Source organism: Athene cunicularia (assembly GCF_003259725.1).
Source record: "Athene cunicularia isolate RWA chromosome 1 unlocalized genomic scaffold, athCun1 chr1_part1, whole genome shotgun sequence".
NCBI classification, from domain to species: domain Eukaryota; kingdom Metazoa; phylum Chordata; class Aves; order Strigiformes; family Strigidae; genus Athene; species Athene cunicularia.
Window position 1 is genome coordinate 97354131 of NW_020799091.1, and position 22505 is coordinate 97376635.

The following is a 22505-nucleotide window of genomic DNA, read 5'->3' on the forward strand; positions in this document are numbered from 1 at the left end:
AGGTTATGATCTCTTAATAGGAAAATTTGTTTTTGCACAAGTAGCTGATTCTATTTTCTTTGGGAAGCTCTTTCTATTTTTACAGAAACTTCTTTCACAAAGGAAGTGCACCATGCACACTGAGTGCTTTGCAAAGTTAACAGTGCAAGAAAGATTAAGATCTTCCTTTTGCTCATTTTTTTGTTCTCTCTACAGAGAACTTTTTCCCACTTCAGAAAAAAGAACAGAACAAAGCATGGTATAGTTAAATATATAAATGCAAGTCTAAGCCAGTGGAAACGGAAAATACCTATCAAAGGACCGATTGTGAGAAGTCACTCTGCTGCCTTGGATCTCTCTGGTCAGATGCCACATGACAGAGAATCTGAACAGCGCTTCCAGCCTTGTCCCCTTTGCAAGGAAACAAAACAGACACATATTTTTTGCAACATTTGTCTTCAAGTAAAGTTTTAGTGATTTTTAAATCTCTAGCAGAACGACAATTATTGTGTAAATGACTGCTAATCCTTCTCAGGTAGTTTAAGAGCATTTTTCTATTTTATAACTGACTAAACCAAAATGCCATGTATCCATGCATGCACAACCAAAACAGCCACAGTGTTTGTAGGAGCAAAAAAATATGTGCCAAGACACCAAACATGTATTTCAGGGCTCTTGTGTATAAATATTTTGGTCTTGGTTTGGTATTATGGAGGTTTACAAGTTGGATAATGAACAGGAATACATTGGTATATTAGGTAGTGTTTATTATTGGGTAATTTTGTTTGAAAGCTTTTAAAAGATTTCCAAACTTCTAAGTTTCAAAATTGCAGGAGCAAAGATATGAAAACAGTACCGAAGACTGAAGGTGGCTGTTATAAGTTTTATTGTGCAAGGCACTTCTAACAAATATACTTAAAGTTATTAAAGAACTGTTCTGTCATTAAACTAGGCAATAAGTGGCTCAAATACAGCTTACTTATTATGAGATCTAAATACTAAGGTGGACACAGGGTCAATGTTATGTTGACATACACCTACAAGGTAATAAAGTTCTTGTTGGAATCTGAGGTTTAAAAATTCAACACAAAGTAAAATGATTTTAGAGTTATTGGTGGAGCTGGGTCAGTTTGGAAATACTGACAAGAAGTTTTTAGATACTACATGATTTGGGCTAAAACTAGAAAAGCTCCAGCATTGACTGACAGACCTTGTATCCAGGGACTAAGTTTAGCTGTAGTCCCATGATGAATAAATCCCAGGTAATTGTAAAGGCACAGACAGAGTCTGTCAGACTCTTGGAAGCCAGAGGGACCGTGGGAGTGAAGATGTGGGGTGGAAGGGAACTGAAGGCAGTCTGGAAAGCACTGGAACAACTCTACAGTGATGAAGGGGCTTCACTGAATACAGAACTTACTTTATCACGATCCAAAAGTGCATGGCAGATAATGTCTTCACAGATATTTGCTGATGGTGCCAAGCAGTGCAGTCTGTAGAACAGTTCCACACAGGCAATATGATGTTCCCGTGTCTCTTTGTTCAGCTGATTCCAGAGCACACAGGCTACTCTCTAGGGAAAAATAGCAAATAACATTAATAATAATAATGATGATGATGTAGTGCCATTTCTTCCCTGACTTAAAAGCTTTCCATTGCATAAATGCCTTCTATTACCAAAATGGATTTCCAAATCGTCTTAGTTTAGCAAAGAGCAAGAATTCAGGTCATACACTCAGACCTAAAGGAATGCAACTTTCCTACCCTAGTAGGACACATAATTGAAATATACGTGTACCAGAAGTTAAGAAAGGCATTTCTGCTTTTATTTTCTGGGTCAGAATTTAACAGATTTTACATGTGTCAGGCACAGCAACTGGAAACACAGTAATCAAGAAAAAGATCTTGTAACCAACCCTCATATCAACACTGATATCAATAAATGGTCAGGAGAAGGAAAGCACCTTTGAAATATACTCAAAACAAGGAGGATGAAGTGTTTTCATTATTATTCACCCACTAACATTTTCTCTTATCTGAAAAGTTAGAGTGGTATCAAAGTTCTCTGTAAGTGTAGCTTTCAAACTAATGAAACCAAACCCTTCATGTCAGAAATCAACTATACCTACCCAAGAATTTGGGCACAAAACCAACTAGCAATTTGAAAATAATCTGCCACTTTTGAACATCCTGTTGGGAAGCACACAAAGAAGAATGTGATTGCTTTCAAATGCTTATGGAAGCAAGAAACAGCAACCTGTCATTGTAACACAAACATGCTGCCCCGAAACATCCCTTCAAATACCATTTGCTTTTCCACCCCATCCTTAGAGGTTCAGTGTAGGTTAGGCAGTAAAAAAGAAAATGGAAATTGACACCTGGTAGAAATCTGTTTTCTCTGAGATGATCTTTAGAACTCCAGGAGCAATGGGAGGCAGGGTAACCATCTGTAGCTTTCCAAAGAAGGGGTTGTGGCCAGATACTTTGTACCGCTTCATTCTGTCTTCTATCACAAGCGCCAGTGACTGGGAATGGTTGATCACCTCCAGCAGCGTGAAGATGGACACATTCTGAACATAGCAGTCATTCACACAACAGCATATTGTCATTAAGGACTTCAGCCACAGAGGGAAGCTGGCATCACAACCTCCTCAGAAGATAAAGGAGAAAAAAGTTTTGGAATAATCCCAAGGTTATAGCCATATTTTCAAGAATTCTTCAATCAAGCTCACGGGACAAAGAGACAAAAATGACCACCCAAATCCAACTGTCATGCTATCATCAAGTCCCTTACTTCAGAAGGAAGTTGCTTCAAAGCAAGTTACATTCTTTTCCCTGTTTCTCCCAGCAGAAAGCTCTTGCAGGACCTCAGTAACCCAGTAACTAGTGGATTCCTGCTTTTCAGTTTATGTTTACTCATAACTAGTTTTCACAGCTGCTGTTTTCCAGCTGTCATTATCAAAAACAACAACAGAGGTCTGCTGATCCAAGTATGCTCTTTTGGGTAGCACTGAGGCATATCATTTCAGAAACCATGAAGCAGACAAGGAACTGATATGGCTAACATCAAGTCAAGCCATTTTTGCCTCTCTTGACTGAATAATCAGATAAAGTTTTGTTAAGGCTTGACTGGAATCAGTTTGTGACTGAAATCAAGTCAAGTTTGAAGTATGAGTTCACACCTCTGGCTTCAAAACCAAATGTTTTAACTGCTTTACTACCACAACAAAATGACTTTTCCTTCTCCACATCAGACAGCTTCTGCATCACATGCAACCCAGACCTTCACTAACAGAGGTTCTCCTTTTGGCTTTAAACCCTCCTGTATTCTCCAGGGTGTGCAGTTTAAAAGAATTTTGAAAATAAACTTCTATAATCCTAGGATGATATTCCAAAGAAACACAATTATAAACGCAAGCCTTCTAAGTTCAGCTACATTGCTGACCACATGGAAGGTTCTGCAAATATGCAGAAGTGTCCATGTCTAGCAGACAGCTCACCTGTGTAGATGATGGGCATATCATCACTTTGCTAAGGAAGACAGCAGAAATTGGTACTGAACTGAGGAAAAGAACCCAATTTTCCCGTTTCCCACCTCTCCATTCACTACAAACCTATCTTGCCAATTAGCCTTCAGGCCAATAACTGCTAAAGCTAATGAACTTGAATTCCCAGAACAAAGAGGCCCTCCAATTACACAAGATTATTATTGTATGTTAGCTTACATTGGACTGCTTTGAATTCTGAGGGTTACAGAAATAGCTGGTTTTGTATCTGTTATGGTTTAGAGCTCCAGTTTTCCACCTATACCCATCTTCCTCTAACACATCCTTTTTTTGGGGGGTGGGTGGGACGATGGGGGGGATGTACACATGGATGACAGGGGGACAGATTTCCTGAAAATCCTGAACCATGCCACAAGGCCCTACAGGTCAGAAGGTCTTTTCATCCCCTCAGCTACAAGTTCTATAATGAAAGCTTTGAAAAGAATGTGAATTTGACAAGTGTGGTAAAAATTGTCCCTCAGCTGCAAGACACAAAACACATGTTGATGTAAGTCTTTAATTCACATAGAACTTGCCTTGAGCCCTATCAAAAGGCATTGCTACCAGCCCTGGTCACAGGTCTTGCAAATAGCCAAGCTCACATGGCTATCTGCATTCTCAAATGCTCATGTTGCCCAGTAAAGAAATCTTTTCTTACCAGGGACCTGAAACAGAGAGAGATACAACTGTTCCATCTCGTCCTCTGAAAGATAGACTGGGAATGTGGTGCAATCCAACAAAAGGTGACAAGCTGCAGCGAAAGCTTCCTTGCAGTCACCTCTGAGGGGTCCCAAGACAAGCATCACTTGTTCTAAGTCCCACTCTTCTTCTTCCTTTTCCTTTTTATTAATAGAGTTGTGGTCAGAAGGAAGAGGATTAGAGCTCTTGTTCTTGAATGGTGACCCTCGAACTGAGAACAAATCTGAAAGCATTTGTTTAAACTGAGGTACAGTGATTTGCTTTGCATCCCATGGGCTCTTTTTCTTGCTAGCACTTTCAGGTAACCTGTAGCCATTCTCTTTTTTCTCTTTTCCACTCAGATTCATTGCTGAGATGCTTTCGTTACTTGTTTCTTGAAATTGCACCCCAAAAATGTATTTACTGGAAAACCTGGCCACCAGCTCTTGAATGCAATACAAAGTCTTCTGAATCCTCCCCCCTTTCTTCCAGACATGATCTCTCTCAAGGGTCACAGTTGGCACCCCCAAGTGCTGAGAGAGCTCTGGGGAGGAAGCACTTAGAACAATGCCACTGTCTTCTGACTTCAGGGGAGGAAACGGAGTCTCATCCTCCTCCTGCAGCACAGACTTCGTCTCCAAGGTTATGTCCACATTTTCTTTTTTCACTGGGCTCTAAAACAGAAATGTTAATGTGGTTTATGTGACACTGTGCAGATAATTTTAAACTATGTAGAACTGTGGCAGGCACTAGGGAACAGCAATGACAGAAACACCCCCTAGTATCTGCAATTTTCAGATAGAGATTACTTTTACAAGATCATGAGACATAGTTATTTCTAAGCAGACCAATTCAATTGCCTTTAAAACCCAACACGTTTGTATAATCCTCACATCTTGACTCATTAAATACCAACAGGTCCATAGGTACAGGTACTTAGCATATGGAAATGTTTCCTTAAAATCAGTTCACCACTAGAATAGTATTACTTATGTTGGATTATTTCTAGTCAAATGCATGCATTTGTTTGACTGCAAAACTCTGTCAAGCTGTGCTTGTGTGACTGCTTTATGCCATCTATTCCTCATTCCCTATCATGGTCTCTTGCACACAAACAATACCACATTGTATTAAACTAAAATATTAATTGAAAGCCTTGCAGACCTAACCAGCTGTAAAGTGAGGCTTGATTTGGCACCTCAAATCTTTAGCAACTGCATGATCCTGAGTGCCTTTTCAAAACCATTAAGATCCCATTCTTCCCCAGAGATAGAATTCCCCAGATTCAAACAAGATTATACTCCCTCATTGTCACAAATAATTCAAACAAGTCAGAACTGAATGCTCCGTGAGAATAACAAGACATCAGGCAGCTCTGGAATGGGCCAAAAAAGATAAGTTTCCAATATCTTTTTTGCTATGCTACAGTTATCATCTAGGTTAAAGGTAGAAGAATTAGCATTTTAAAATAAGTTATGTCACTAACAATTTTAAACATCTATGAGGAGTTGAAAAACACTTACCCCATTTCCACTTCCTGTCTCAATGTCCAAATAGGAAGGGGGCATTTGCACTTTGCTAAGCACCTTAAAACAGGTCTTTAATGCATGAGTGAGTTCTGGTAAACCTAATACCTCCATATTTTCCAGGAGAGACTGCACCATATAACTGAGCATCTGTGGGAGATACTGAGTCTGCACTTCAGAGTAGAGTTCCTAAAATAAATGAGCATTTTTAAAAATAGTTATCATATTTTATTCAGCTGTCTAGCAACACTGCTCAATGATTGATAAAGTCAGTTCACAAATGGTTAAGCTGTACAAACTTGCTTCAGTGCTATTCCTTCTTTCTTCATTCTACATGATGAACACTGAGTCATACCCTAAAAAACTTATGATAATCAGACAGCTACTAAGAGACCAAAAAGTCCCAGGCAATTATTTACCCAAGGAGAAAAAGGTACATTTTTTTCATTCCTTTGATAGAATCACCATATTTCAAAGTGCAAACAATTTTTAATTTGCTAGGCAATAGCATGGGTAGCCATATATGAGTCAGCACATAAAACTATACTTTGCAGGACATACTGTGCATATGCACATGTATGTTAATTTGTTTTCTTTTATTTTTATCACAATATGTATTATTTGACTTTAAGTTTCTTAAGACTTTGAAACAGTTAACTTCAGGTTCCCTTACCAAAGGAATCACGTCAAGAAGAAACACCAATAGTGTGCAGAGTTCTGAAATTGTAGGAGGAGTGCTAATATTTTCAAGAGAATATCTCATCTGTGTGGATTTGTTTCTGGATTGAGAGAAACATTATTTTGTAAGCTTTTTTCCTGTCAAAATTCTTGTTACAATAAAAAAGCTTCATCAAAACCAGCACAAAATACTGAACAGCTAGGCTTTCTGAAGCCAAGTAAAATGGGACTTCTAATACAGCAGGATAAAACATTCTGTCAAAACCACCTAAACTGTAGCATGCAGGATGCTAAAGTGCTTCTAATTTTCAGATTGGATCTCTGTACATGATCTTACTACTTAAAGTATAACCTTCTCTCTTATATTTAGAAAGAGAAAAAATGATAGAGTTCTTTACTTCAAAAAACACTTGTTCTTCCAAGGAAGATTTCTTCACCTCCCCTCCCAAACCCCTTCCTCCTTCAGCTGTCATTTTGAAAGTAATTTTTTTTGTTCTCAGGTTGCTAGTTTCCATCTAATTGTTTACCTATTCTTGAATTATTTTACGATGCAACTTACATATCTGTCTGATTGTAACATGTATTATGTCCCTTCTCGAATTGAAATGCTTCAGTAAACATTATCTCACACAGATAGCTCTTAAGCAGTATTGTTAAGAGCACTATTGTTTAACAATATAAACACCTGAAACAATCTTCAAAACATTTGGTCATGTAATCCCAAAGAAAATCCGTGCTTAAGGATGTGATCAACAAATTGACTGTTTTAACAATTTCCGAAGCATTTTTGTTCTCTTTGATTGCACTGTGTGAAAGAGGAAAAAAGGAGAAAAAAAAGAAACAGCTATCAGTGAAGATTCTAAAAGCATGCACATCACAATATTAACTGATGAGTTCAAAAACCCTTTTCTACCTTTCTCTACAAGCTAAAAGACATTGATTGTTTTGAGTCAAGGACTAAGTCATTCTGGAATAGCTTGAGTTTGAGCATCTTTCTCCCAGATTAAAGAAATTGAGCCTTCAAATTTGAAAATCAAAAAAAGCTAAGAGTTCTCTGACCAGACTGATTCTTGGCCAATATAACTGGATTTAATCAACACCAATCATATGCAGTGTACTTCATTTTCTTCTCTGACAATCAAAAAGAAATCAAGCATGTATGGAGAAAAGGGAAAATTGCGTCTTCTATACAGAAGGTCACTTTATTAAAGACGTAACCTTTCTTAAATTGGTTAGCTTTTAATCAATTATCTCAATATAAAAGATACAGTTTCAGTTCACAGTTGAGAACTTGTAGTTATACCTTGCAAGTGTGTTGCCACTTTGATTGTAGCTAAGTTTGAGATCAGAACCAAGTGCATCTTTGCAGTGGGAATAAAAGGCTCTAATAACTTCAAGGAACAGATCCCCAACAACCTGTGGACCTGCAATTTGAAGGAAGAAGACTCTATTAGTTGCACCAAAGGCAGCTCAGTTACAGACTTGTATAGACTTAAATTAGGGGTAGCTAGACTGAAAAAACACATGATCATCCAAGTAGGAAGAAAATGCTTATGTGGCTTTTTAAAATGTCAGGTTTTCCAGTTAAAATAAAATGAAATATCTAGTCAAATATTTGTTTGTTGTTTTTTTGTGGTTTTGGTTTGTTTGTTGTTTTTTTTTTTTTTTAATTCTAGTTAAATACCGCCTGTTGTTCATTTAATGTAGTACTTGGAAAGCCATAGCACTGGTTCTACATTCACTTAAGTCACTCCTATAAGGCACCTACACCGCAATAATTTATAAATGGGCATAATCATATCCATAGACCTGCAGTTCACATGCCAGAAATAATCACCATGTCTGTATCCATAAGGAAAACAAGCAGTTTCCCAATACACATTTAACATAGTAGCCTTGATTAATTTTTGAGAGACAGAAACTGGAAAAATCTTCAAACTGAAAAGTTCAACTGCCTAAATATATTTTAAAAATGCATAATTTATAAACAGTTTTAGGAAGTAAATAAGTTAGATGTGTGCTGACAACTGCACAACAGTGCTTTTTTGATTTAGCTGAAACTGTCTATAGAGGAGGCAAACAAATAATAAGTACAACACCCTAAACATGGAACCGTTAAAAAAAAGTAGTGTATAAAGCATTCTAATGAATGCTTCTAAAAAGTAGAAAAAGTCAAAGATTCTTGTATATTTAGTTTGCTACCTCTAAAAAAAGTTGCATTGCTGAATCCATTTCAAAAGGAAATGAAAGCCATATTGGCTTAAGGCTCAAGAAGCTATATTTGGGTGCTAACTGGAACAGAAAGATTAATCTGAATAGTGCCATTCAGCTAAATAACTTAATGTAGTTCAGATTAACACTGATTGTCAGCCAAATAAAACATACAATAGGGTAGTACCTGTCATCTACTTTCTAAACTAGATTTAATGAAGAAATTTATAATGTAACCACCTTAGTCAACTGTCCCTTCTTCAGCCTTCCTGTCAGGAAATAAAAATGCTTTATATAAGAGACTTTAATCATTATAGTTTTCTTTAAAACTAGCTAAAAGCCAGCTAAAACCAGTGGAAGGAAACATTAGCACTGTTTTATAAACAGACTAACAACTGCTTCTAGTAAGGTAGAATTTATTTGTTAGACAAGCAATACAGAATCCTCAGTTTTCCTGGCAGTGCATAAATTATAATTATAAACATAATTCTTTCACAGGAAATGTGCTTAAAAGGACTCCTGACCCATGAAAGAGGATAAGCTTACCAGAATACAGGAGCCTGCAAAACCAACTACCACTCAAGTGTTTGGTACATGAGTTTTATTCTAAGTCTGCAAGCTTGCTCAATGGTAACATCACTCTCTTACCCAGGATAGTACCTAGAACAACACTGTGGGATAGTCAGTCATTAAGACTCTAATAGCTACTAACAAATACCAGTTAAACAGTCCATAGGCTTCTCATACCTGTCAGATTAACAGAACATAATTTCAAATTTATCTGTACATGGTTCTTAAAGAATACTATTAAATCCTAAAAATCTGTCAAGTTGCTTTGGCTTAATTTTTTGATGAAGAAATGAGAACTTGCTCTTTAAAATAAGGGCTGTCAGGACCTCACCCTTCTGGTGCTGGCAACTTCATGTATACAACAGAATAGACATGTGACAGTCAGGGAAGAGGAGGAAATTATTCACGGCTCAGTCTCAAGTCTCAAACTATAGCTCCCACAGACCAGTGTCAGGCCAGCACAAGCTGGAAGTACCGCTGACAGAGGCACCCCTACCTCCCCACACCCGTAACAGGTTATTTCCAGCTGGAGCACCTGCAGGTAAGGGGTAATGCCCACTCTGGCAGCAGTACCACCACAGGCTGGCTGCCTGTGGGACTACAGTGTCTGGAAAAGCAGCATGGTCATTAGAATCCAATGCAAGTGTATATGAAGGCCGGCAAGCACAGCCAAGCACTGGAAACAAACCCAGGCAAGAGTAGTACTGGTGGTTTTCCAGACAGAAGCTGCTTTCTAAGACACAATAAAAAGAGAATTGACAGTACTTTAGAGAATGAACTCCAAGGAATGAATTGAGCAGAATATTGAGACTAGGGCAGAAGTGGTTCTGTTTAGCTGACCCCTCAGATCACAGTTCTGGGCATGGAAGAGAGTTAACCCCACTGGGATATGTCCACACTACACCATGGAGTGCTCTGCAGAAGAGGCAGAGATAACCTGGAGAGAGCACTTGCTCCAGAGCACTGTTCTGAACCATGTCCAAGACAAGGAACACATACCCCTGCACACTAATACACAACACACACATATTCAGAGTTAGGAAGAATTGTGTAGGGTGTTGTCTTGAGTCCTGGTCGATGAACACCAAGTTGTAACAGTTGTTAGCACTCACAACAGAAGTGACAAGCAACATTACCTATTTCAGGTTTGTCAAGGAGACTGATCAGGATGCGGAAGGGTTTCAAATAAGCTTGATGCTGTTCCTCTGTATCAGACTCTGGGAATTTCTGATGTAAAATTTCAGTCAAACTCTAGTAAAAAGAAAAAGCCAAAATGTTATACGTAGAAGAGAGATTGCCATTTTATTAAGACCTGAAATGTTTCTAAATTTGATTTTGTTTAGTACTGACTAGAACTGAACTTTAATTTTTCATACAGGGTAGACAAATCAATGACATCATCATCTGTACTGAAAAGCTGATCTTATTCAGAGAAGCATTTTTAAATAATTCAGGTAGTTCATCAAAGATACTACCCTTTGGTTTCATTAGATGACATTTGTATTGTAAGCACATACAATATTGGGATAAATAGAGCACAGCAGGCATTCAGATAGATGAAAATATAAGCACCAAAAGGATGTTATCTTTAAGGAACAAAAGTGAAGGACAAACCAAGTGGCACAGTGAACAATACTAGATGCAGCTTGCACTAACATTGAAAAGGATCATAAATACATCTGTATACAATGAACACCAACCTCAACCAAAAGATCTTTAGAATATTTTCCAAAGAAATAAATAGCATGATCTTCAGAAGTTGTGGAGTCTGGAGCAAAAGTACCACCTTTAATATCAGAGCCTACAAGATAAACAGAGATATCAGAAGTACAAACACTACAGTACAGAGCCCTACACACACGTCATTTATACAAATACTGAAATTACGCTGCATTTTTAACCTTTGTCATTTCAACACTTTGCTTGAAGTTAGCTCACCTACTCCCAAGGAGAGCCCACATATCACAGTTTGAGGCACCCAGATGTGCTATACTGAACATAAACCAAACCCAAGGTCAGATCCAGACACAGGTTCAGGAAGAGCAGCCTTCATGAAACTACATAGCTGCAGCTCTTGCCCTGTCAGTTTTAGCCTCCTCTTACGCTGTTAAAACGAAGCCGATGGGGAGAAATTATAGCTCTCTTATAGCCCCTCCTTGACATTTAAGTACACATGGGAATTAATAGACTATTACTTCCAGCAGAACAAGGTTAAAATAGCACCGCACTCCTTTCAGTTCACTGAACCACTTCAAATGAACCGTGGATGGGACCAGAAATAACTCATCAGATACCCTGTGCAATGGACAGTGCAATGAATTAACCTCTGAAGAGAAGACCTGTTTACCAAATGAATGCTTAATTTTATTAAACAGGTACTTAATAAATGGCAACTAAACAACACTTTATTTTATCATCATTAACTGCTGAAAAAGCGTATTACATTTTCAAGCACTGATTTTTTTTTCTCTTGGGTATTAAGAATATTGAGTATCACTGTATGTTTTACAGTACCTAGCAACCATGCGTATAATCTTCTATTGAGTGACATGTCCCTCCTCAACAATGTCTGTGTAGCTGCTGACAGAACATAGACTAAATCAGCCCTGCGCAATAGAATAGTGCTTTCCTTGCAGTCCTAGGATGAAAACCAAAAATACTTTAGCTGTTTATGAACACTGAAACAAGTCAAATTGGTAATGAGGGTTTTTTTTAACTGGTAATATTAATGTTTGGAAAAAAAAAAGGGCAACAAACCATCAACAACAAAATACTTTGTATACTGAAAATATCAAGAAAGAGAATCTGGCACAATCGTGATCATTTTTATATTTAAGGTACAGAGCTACATTTAAGCTAAAAATACTAAAGATGACATTATGTTATGCCTTAAGACTTAAAATTACTTGCTACTTTCAAAATACAGACTATACTACTAGGTAAATTAGGAAATGATGGGGAACAGCTCTTGTTTCAAGTAGTATTTTCTGTCCTAGATAATAGAAGCATGTTTGTTTAGTGCAGACAATTCCAAATGCTGAAATCCCATTTGAAAAAGGAGCTCGATATTTTTTCCATATGTAGTTTCTCAGGCCTGAATACTTCAAGCACATTCCAAATATCACACAATATTCATTGTGAAAGCACATCTTAATTTGAAGCTGTAAGTAGTCTGAGAAGCAGCAGAATCTCCTCTACTGTTAAAACTGATGGAGGGACAAGAAACTGCAAAATCTGGTCATTGAATTTGAAGGTACAAAATTCAGATATTTGGCAATAACAGAGGTAGCAGCTGGACTGGTTTCATAGAAGACACCATCCTGCACAAAGTGTGCATGTGACAATACCAAAACAGTCCTCTTACCAAAGCTGTATAAAATGGGAAAAAGAAGAGAATCACTTCTAGAGTGTTTCTTTGCACAAGGACATTTGAATCCAATACTGATACACACAAAGACTTTATCTGTAAAAGGAAAAGAAAGCACAATGGTGTTTTACTTCATGATACCATTTAAACTACAATCACTGTTAATAATCACAAGAATGAAAGAGCAAACTTGGTTACATGCGAACAATATCTTTTTAAATAAGAGGATAATTGTTCAGCCATTTAACTCCTGCCTCCAAAGACTTAAAAAAACTTTTGTGGAATACTGTTAAAAGAATAATTAATATTTATAACATACTTGTTTTTATAACAATACAGAATGTCACAGCGTGACATCACCAGACAGAATGTGAAGATTCACAAAACTGCAGATACTAAAGTACTCTAACTAGCTAACTAATTACAGTTAATTCCATCACTCAAGTGTAACATAAGTTACTACTTACTGAAGATATCCATTTTACTTAGAAAAAAGATACTAAATTTCAGAATTGTTTTCCAGGACTGCAAGCACTTTGAGAGATCCACATTAAACATTTGTATATACTGTACTATAGAAAAGCTGGTCTTCAATCTTAAATGCAAATTCAGAACAAGTAGAAAAAAGATGTCAGATTTATCTTCTGATTTGAAACAGAGTCAGTCTTTTAAGGCTGCATGCAGTACCAATTACCAAAAACTGCAGAAGCTTCAGAAGATGCATTCTGCAGGCTATCCAAAATCAGTACGGGAGATTCTCTTCTATATTTCAGGTAAGATGCAACTGTATTAAGCAATTTCATCAGAATCTCTTTCTCTCTCTCCAAAATGTTTCTAAGAGCATGTCATTCTAACTAAATACAGAGAAGACACAATCTGCTGGTATGCAGGTATCATGGTAGATAAGACTGTTCTACAAGGAGTGTGATGAACTTACTGTGAGCTTATAATCGATGCCAAGCATGTACTTCTGCTCTTTTCCAGAGAGTTCTCTGTTGATATGGCTGACAACAAAAAGAGAAGCAGGCAGCCTGATGGATGGGCTGACCAGGACACTGCCCCAGAGCGCTCCATAGAACATTTCTTGGCCCATCAATAAGGAGAGCTTCACAAGCAGAGCATCTGTTCTGTATGGAAATATGTTTGGTATGAGAAAATAGATCTTTTGTTAGTTCAGTTATACAATAAAAAGGCAATTATACATAGAATATTATAGTTGACATTATTTATATAATTTCCTCATCTTGTCCTTTTCATGTGAAGAAGGATAGCATCTGGTTGTATGAAAACAATCAAACAACACTCAATCCTTTGTCACTGTGCACACTCACTGAAACAAAGTTTCTGTGCACACTTTGGAAACTTCTCCAGTGAAGATATGGATATATAATTGGAAATAATTTAAGCTGATGCTAGACTCCGAAAGCCAATGTTATCAGTCTGGGAGCTGGAAGATATCCTAGATATCTGTATTTACAAATCAATAGGCTCAATTTGTAAGTCACTCAGTGAAAAAGCCCATGAAATAAAATGACACTCTGTCAGTTATTGCACACAGGACTGGTACCCTGAAATTAGTATAAAAGCAATTACACTGGAGGTCCTATGACTGAAAGCACGTTCTCTGCTTTGGCAATTCTGTCAGAACTCCAGTATTTTACTATAATGTAGGAATTAAGAGCTTACATGAGAAATGTAAAAGTGAGAAAAGAAGAAGTCCAGCATAGAAGAGGGACACCTCCCCTCCCCCAGTCTTTGTAAAGTAGCTTTCAAACCACTTTCCTTTACCATTTTGCATGTGTGTGTGTGAAAACTTATGCATATGTGTGTGTTTAAGAAGGAAATAGTTTCTAGAGTGAAGAACAATCTGAGCTAGTACTTCTGCCACTTTCAGGAACAGCAGGAGATGTATTAGTGTTAGTCCTCAATATTGAAGATTCTGAAAACCTGCAGTGGAGAGTGTCTCATGAAGCTGAATTTAAAATTAATCTGATCTAACACATCTTCCAACAAGATATCTTGGTCTATCTTTCTTGCACCAGAATCATTACGATGAGTAAACTAAAGAAAGTCTTTCTCATGTATTTTTTTTAATTTCACAAAATAGCATTCAATTAATTTTAGCATAAGTCTTTCACAGTGAAATATATGGTCAGTTCCTGTCTGTGATACTGTTTGTTCAAGGCAAAGAGGAAAACAATGTCATCAAGAACAGGGAAAAAAGATATAAAAACAAAAGCCAAATCCTGGAAGTTAATCTGCAGTTCCCATTAATTTACTACTTCAAATTTAGTCAGTTTCAAAATAAATTCAGTCTCCCTAAAAAGCATTCAGACAGACATGAGATTTAGTTCCAAGGGATCCCCCTTCTTCCACAAGTCCCCAGCAAGTAGTACTGTAGGAAAAAGAAATACCATTACTTCTAAGCCTGCCTGACAAAATGTACACACTAAAATTCACATTTCTACAGCAGATGTATAAGAGGTATATACTTGTCCATAGACCTGATGTTCTGGAACTGGCAACTGAATGATACTCACCAAGTTGGGAATGCATGCAATCTGCTCTTAGCCACTCCAGCAATTGATACGAGCCTTCAATTTAATACTTGTTTTTTGAAAGAGGCATTAGACATAGAAGTATTTTGCTTATCAACTGCAATCTATGCAGCCTAGCATATCTGTTGTGTTTTTGGTTTTTTTTTTCTTTTTTCTCCAAGTGTACACACAGCTATCTAAGAGTTAAAAAGGGCAGAGAGAACAGCTAACTCATCCAGACTGGTAACACAGAAGGAAGTACATTACCACTGCAATGTTTAGTGACTCTTTAAGCAATGAAACATTTGGATGAAACCTACAGTGGCTGAGTTCGTATAAGATCTTGCAAAACAGTTCTAGTAACCGAAGTAAAAATAATACACAAAAGAGTGCTGAGCTGCTCTTCTCAGCACACTTCCTGATCCTGACTTTATCACACTGAATGTCATTGCCATTACTGCCAGGGGCACCCAAAAGTGAGAGATACTTTTTTCCACAATAGATTTTCTGTGAGTTAGGTCTTGCTCATGTTTTCAAAACCTGAGGGTAAATATCTTGTATAGAAAGACTGGACAGAATTCAGCTGCTCTCTCTTGTTACAATATTTAAATAGAATTTATCAACAAAGCAGTGGTTTGGGGAGTCAGGTTAATTATTTAGGAATTCAGAGGAGCTTTAGAAAAGAGCTTTTATTCCTTTCTCTCAGCACATCTATTTTTAACCCTCCTTTTCCTCTTCTCTCCTCCCGAGATGAAAAAAGAAGGGGAAAGGATTTTTCTACTTTAGCACTATTTGTTGCATCTTTCAGGGACTTATCATTCTTCTACCCTCAGCAGCTCTTTTGTCAAGTTTTCTATATAGATAGCTGGCAGAAATTTCTTGAGAATTCCCTAGGAAAGCTAAATACTTTATATTGCTTTTAAATTAGTATTAGTTCTCACCTGTCATAAATTTCTGATCCTTCTTCCAACCCAGGTAGCAGTCCAATTACAAAGGCTTGAAGACCAGGCAGGAGGGACTTTTGGAGAGGAAGAAAGTATTTCTCATACAAACCAAGGAGAACAGGCCTCACTGACATTGCAGCATTTGCCAGCAGAGGAAACAAACCAGAGCTTTTGTTTTGAAAAAAGAAAAAAAAGATAAGAAAAGAAATTAGTTAATTAAAACAGACTGTGAAATGTATGCACCTTTAAAGAAAAGTTTACCTGTATAAGAATAAATCCTTGGCAAGCCATTTTGTCCCAATAATTTTAAAGATTATTTCATAGGTTTCTAGTGCCTTTAAATGCACTCCACTAGGTAGTGCTGGATGCAAACACTGAGATAATCTTTTACTGATGATCAGCCGTCTTGGCAATAGAGAATACTTCAGGTTACTCTGAAGAGCCTGTGGGAGAAAAGAGATAAGAATAAATAGTTATAATGTAAAAGATGATGTATATGATGACAGCATGTCAAAGGTTTCCTACTAGCACACTGAGAAGAACTAACTGCATGGAGTTTTCTCTCATAAATGTATTTTGTGACACTGAAACAGCAGAATTCTGCCACTGAATTTTCATATGGAATCAGCCATGAACAGTCTAGAAAAGTGTGGTCCTGCTTTGCTTAGAGGCTGGAAATAGAACTCCAAGGGCAAGAAAGGGATGGGGTACCCTTACCCTGTCTCCAGTGGAAGTAGGGAAGTGACAAGAGCAGTGTCTCAGCTTTTGATAGGGAACAAAGTAAGAATTAAATAACTTCCTTCAAAAATTTTCATTTCACCTATAGCTGAAATATAAACAAAACTCCTTCCAACCAAAACAGGCATGATTAAATGGGACAATGACATCTTAGAAGTTACTTGCAGTTCTGTGTGGCTACATTCAGTAAGCTTTATTAACTATATGCACTGTATTGATGTGTAAGTAAAAGATCTTCAGGACAGAAAACAGTTAAGTATTGCAGACAGGCCAGGTCTCTGGAAAAAACAAACTGTAGCACATTTCTTCAGAAAGGTTACTCTTGTCCTTGAACCATGTATACATTTCAGCAGGGTTAATTAAGTATGTGTCTCCAATTCAGAGACAATTAAAAAAAGCAGTTGAAAGTAAGTGGCACTTTAGCCTTTAATCATTGTCTGGTAAGGCAAACAGATGTTTTCACTGCAGACTGACATTTGGGATGTTTTCAGGATTAGGCAAAGTCTTGACTCTCCCAAAGATTAAGTCATGGTCTTATCCTACATAATTGTTTTAAATTTGAGGTTCTTCTATCCTGCCTGAAAAAGGGTTTTGAAAAAGCAGCAGACAGATGAACTAACCTTTTTCCTTGCTCATTTCCAAGAAAAAACCCAAAGCAGTTCCACCATGATCATGGCATTCACTTCAGTGCTGAATACTCTTGTCAGCAGTAAAAGGAAGAGATAAAACCCATCATTTTCCAAAGGCGTGTACATCTTGTTTAAGAATGCAGTTGATGGGCATGAGAAGCTAGAATCTGTGAGACTACTATTGCATTATTTCTCCCACTTGCTGCCCTGCCTAAACTGAGAGACCAGCTGTTAGTAAAGAGCTTCTAGTAAATAAAATTTAAGAAGAAAAAGGCTGAGAGTTTCTAACAACAGTAAAGGTCACACCATTCTTAAATACACACAGTACAGATGCCACTTAGAGACAATTAATTTCCTTCCTTCCCTCCACCACTATCAGCACGAGATCTGCATTTTGATAGGTACTAAAAATAGAATCCAAAAATACAGCAATATTTCACACATGAAACTAAATCAGGTTATATTTGTGATCTTTTATATTTGAGACATGCAGTCATATATTACATGAGTAGTATTAAATATTAATGATTGAAATCTTTAATACACGTAAGAAGTTTGAAGACTGCTTGAAAGCTGGACTTTGAAACACTCTGTTTATATTGGTTGGTATCTATTTGCCCACACCCTCTCTCTGAAAGAAGGCAGTAACAAAGAAATAAGTCAGTGATAAATATTTTTCCCCTCAGTTTTAAGATTGAACAAATACCATCTTAATATTCTATCAGTTAAAATATAAATATCAACTAGGTAGAAAATGAAAACATTCACTGTTTATTACACAAAGAATCTGATCTATTACAGAAATAATGCCATCTCATTAAAAAAAAAAAAAAAAGTCTGGCTTATCCAGTTTCCTAAGGATGTAAAGTAATCACCACCAGCAAATAAGAACTCCCCTTCCCCAAACATCAGGGATAGCTAAGCAAAACATTTAGTCAGGGGAGGAAAAAACACTCCAGTCATCTTAGAAGATGACTAGTGGATATTCAGGGATAACTCATTGTAAGTATTTCTTCTGGGTAACTCTGAAATCTTTGTATATCAAAATTCCAGCAGGTGAGACTAACTTGAAACAAGACTACATTCGTGTATATGTGCCAACTATATTGCTTCACCTAAAGAATCAGAAGACATCTCTGTGCAGGAAGCAAGATTTGAAGACATTTATTATGGTCCGCATACATAAACTGAGGAGACTTTCTGTCCATCACATCAGAACAATTTGAAGATGAAACTCCCTTCTCAAAAGCAATTCGTCTTCTGACTACACAGTTGGACACAATTCATCTCAAGAGCTGGTGTTCCTGGTTAACATTCGTTTCTGATCTTCCAGCAAATAAAAGGGATTTTAAATCACACTGCAATATACTAGAAGACTGTGGTTGCATCAAGAGCCATTCCAGCAGAGGTGGGCTGGCTGCTACTTTCCTGAAAGGTTCAGATTCTTAATAGCCTCCCCAGAATTGCAGGGTTCAAAGAATTTTAAAAGGAATGAAAGACTCATTGCTGATGGATCTAAAACTGTTCACTGAAATAAGTAACATGATAATATACATATTTCCAAATGCTAATTAGTTTCTGTGAGCCAACAGGCAAAGTTTAGAAGATCAATTTTTAAATATCCTGAGCTCCCACAACTGCAAAAAACCCCCACCAGTTGTCTGTGAGATCTAGGACTCCTGAAAAGCCAATATAATTTTAGCTGTTACAGGTAGTTAAATGTTGTGGTAGTAAGCCTGGTATCATTGGCACTGTATGCAGATGAAGATCCCGTCCCAAACCATTGCTTCCACATTCAGAATCCAAGACTAATGGATGCAAGTGGACAACTCCACTCACAGGTTTCAACATCTATTAATTACTCATTCTTTTGATTTTTGTGAGCTTAATTTGACTGCCTTCATTTACATATGGGCTGAAGTCCATCCATGATCTACTTTTCCTCCTTGTCTCCAACTGCTTTCCACATGAGCAGTTATGGTGGCAGAAGTGTTAAATATCACTGGAACTCCTAGCAAGGGGTGGCTTGAGAAGCCTGAACTGCCAGCAAGCACTCCACACTTAATACATCATCCCAGGGTTTGGTTTTCACAGATCAGTGAGAAATCAACAATCCCAGAAAGCCACCAAGTATTTGACCTAACACGGGCTTTTAATCAGTAAGTCAGGAAGAAGAGACATGCAAGGTAATGACTTGTGTCCATGCGCACATCCAGTTTTCAACTTTTTACAGGTTATTCTTTATGGCTGACTAAAGAACACATTATACACAATGCATAAGCATGCTCAGAGTTTCTTTGAATGTGGGCTGCAAAGGGTAGAAAGGGAAGACCTATTCTTTGCAGCAGTGTATACACATGCCTTAAAACAAAACAAACACAGACACACACAGAGAGGAATATTCGCATTTCCACAGTTACTGGTTTAAGTCATTCTGCACTGCTTTATAGCACCACTATAGATCAGTTTGCTTAGATATATAAAACCCAAGCAAATCAAGTAAATATTTTTATTTACATAACTAGAATTCTAGAAAAATGCAGCATGTACATCAATTTGTAAGATTATCTTCAACTAGGAAATACTATAACTCTTGTTTTAGACCACAGTGGTTGGGAGAGAGGAAGGAGAGTCTGTGATCCCATTTTCCACTGATTCATTTTCCAAGTAAGAAAAAAAAATTCTAAAGAGAGCTCCAGCTTCCTTAAAAATAGCAGCATGAAGTTCAAAGATAGTTGTGAGGAAACTGTAAACTAGGAGCTGGAGTTATATTAAAAAAGGGGGAAAAAAAAGACAGGTATAAAATATCCCTAGTCCTGCATGTTGTATTTGTGCATTGGGTGTGGTGAAGTTCCATGAAGCAATTAGGAAGCAAAGACACGAGGCTTGCCTTCAACAGAAGGCAAGTGGTGCTTGTGTTTGTAATTCAGCCAACAGTTTAAAAGCTGTAGCAGAGTTCTCCTACTAAGCAACTGGTGTAAATGGCTATGGATCATTAAATCATGTCAGAAGAATCCTTCTCTTCTCTCCCCTCAAGAACAGACATATTGTAACATTAAGTGTCACTACTGAAGCAAACAATAGTTGTGCAGCTGCAATGATTTTTGTGCTCTTTCTCCTTCCCCTCTAAACAGATCAAGTGTTTGGTTGAGATCTTATTCACCTTCAAGTTTTTGAAGAAGGAAAAGCCTACAGGAACAAGAAGTAACATACTTATTTTCTATTGAAAGTCAAATTAAAAAAAAAAAACCAACAAAACTTTGAAATTGTAGACTAAAGACTAAAAACTAGTATTGTAAGAATTTATAATCTGTGCATTTACACACTTGTGTTATGTCCAAGGATAAAAAGCAGTTTGAAAGTGCTCTTTTAGAGCAAACATTGCTATAATTACTGACCAATTCAACCATGTTGTAAGCATAAAATAAATCCCTCTAGAACAACTGGCTTTCCAAAGGTTATGTGCTGGTTTTGGCTGAGATAGGGTTAATTTTCTTCACAGTAGACAGCATAGGGCTATGTTTTGGATTTGTGCTGAAAATACTTGATAATACAGGGACATTTTAGTTACTACAGTGCTTACAGCGTCAAGACCTTTTCTGAATCTCACCCCACCCCACCAACAAGGAGGCTGGGGGTGCACAAGTTGTGAGGAGACACAGTCGGGACAGCTGACCCCAACTGACCAAAGGGATATCCCATACCGTATGGTGTCATGCTCAGCATGTAAAGCTGGGGGGAAGAAGAAGGAAGGGGGTAATGATTGGAGTGATGGCATTTGTCTTCTTGAGTCACTGTTAACACATGACAGAGCCCTGCTTTCCTGGAGATGGCTGAATACCTGCCTGCGGATGGGAAGTGGTGAATTAATTCCTTGCTTTGCTTTGCTTTGCCTGTGTGTGCAGCTTTTGCTTTACTGTCTATCTCAACCCACAAGTTTTCTCCCTTTTACCCTTCCGATTTTCTCCTGCAACACATCGGGGGGAGTAGGAGAGCAGCTGTGTGGTGCTTGGTTGCTGGTTAGAGTTAAACCACAACGGTGATGTTCTGTTTTCATGATGAACAATAACAATAAATTAACATCTTGCTCTGAAAAGGGAAACTGCCTGCCAGCCAGGCTCGGTGACAACAGTCACTGGTAAAGCTTCTGAGCAAGCTCCATACCACTGATATCCAAATAATGTTGAAAAATTGTTGATGGAGGTATTTCTGCCAATATGGGTGGCAAAATCCCAACCATTATTCTTGTCAAAAAGATGCAAGTTGGGTTTTTTTTGTAGGTTGTCTGGTTTTTTTTTGTTTGGGTTTGTTGCTGTTGTTTTTTAATATATCTGAATTAAATGAATAAACAGGAGTTTATTCACTTGCCAAAAAACCCAGTAAGATTTTGTGTTCTTATGTGAGTCAGCAGATTTCAGAGACTTTTTTTAAAATGTCCTTTTATAGTTTCCTTACAAAGGCAGGCTGTGGAATCTAGCATTTACTACTGCTCAGTTCTTCATTTTGCAAACTGTGTCACTCACCTACTGTTTGCCTGCACCCAGAGTTAAAATTTCTAGAAAGTATATGCCTATAATCTGGATTTAAAATGCTAATGCAAACAATGCACTTGGATTCTCCTAATTTCACAATATTTTTAGCCTGTTTGAAGTTCCCCCTACATGAATACTTTCATATATATTTTATATAATATACATATCTGTTTATACTCTGAATAGACACTGACAAGCATTTTGGATATGAAAATGATGTTAAAAGCACCTGTTTCACTGACAAATCCACATATGATGAACCACCACCTATTTCTAGGTTTAAAAAGACAACACTCCTCCTACCCAGCATTTTTGTCTATCAAAGTATTGAAGTGATTTAGCAGAGTTGTATTCTTTTAAAACATCGGAACAAGCTGGAAAAATCTGCAATAGCACAAACACATTTTAGCACCAAGACAATTGAAAAGGATTACTGTATTCTGGATGCAGCAATCTGTACCGAACATCTAAAAACCTTAATCACAAAACAGTGCTTTCCAAACAGTGAACATATGCAGATTTGCAAAACAATAAAAGCATGGTTCAAAGCTGTATCTATGAACAGTACTGAGGA

The 22505-nt window shown here is 37.4% G+C and overlaps 1 protein-coding gene across 4 annotated transcripts in view; it reads right to left on the reverse strand.

The window, feature by feature from the left end:
• The window catches only part of DOP1B (DOP1 leucine zipper like protein B), a 48698-nt gene that overhangs the window by 21682 nt on the left and 4511 nt on the right, over nt 1–22505 (reverse strand). For 3 of the 4 annotated variants that reach the window (XR_003399287.1, XM_026857392.1, XM_026857415.1), the window contains exons 2-16: nt 16294–16475; nt 16030–16200; nt 13489–13678; nt 12549–12647; nt 11699–11822; nt 10885–10985; nt 10321–10435; nt 7707–7827; nt 7089–7208; nt 6399–6504; nt 5723–5914; nt 4180–4873; nt 2355–2626; nt 1397–1549; nt 290–390 (exon numbers count right to left, since the gene is read on the reverse strand). Coding sequence is in view for 3 of the 4 variants with exons in the window: in XM_026857392.1 (XP_026713193.1) it covers nt 290–390; nt 1397–1549; nt 2355–2626; nt 4180–4873; nt 5723–5914; nt 6399–6504; nt 7089–7208; nt 7707–7827; nt 10321–10435; nt 10885–10985; nt 11699–11822; nt 12549–12647; nt 13489–13678; nt 16030–16200; nt 16294–16475 (2741 nt within the window). In the remaining variant the exon portion in view is untranslated. The remainder of the gene's footprint in view (nt 1–289; nt 391–1396; nt 1550–2354; nt 2627–4179; nt 4874–5722; nt 5915–6398; nt 6505–7088; nt 7209–7706; nt 7828–10320; nt 10436–10884; nt 10986–11698; nt 11823–12548; nt 12648–13488; nt 13679–16029; nt 16201–16293; nt 16476–22505) is intronic. The other variant, XM_026857401.1, reaches the window with a different exon arrangement.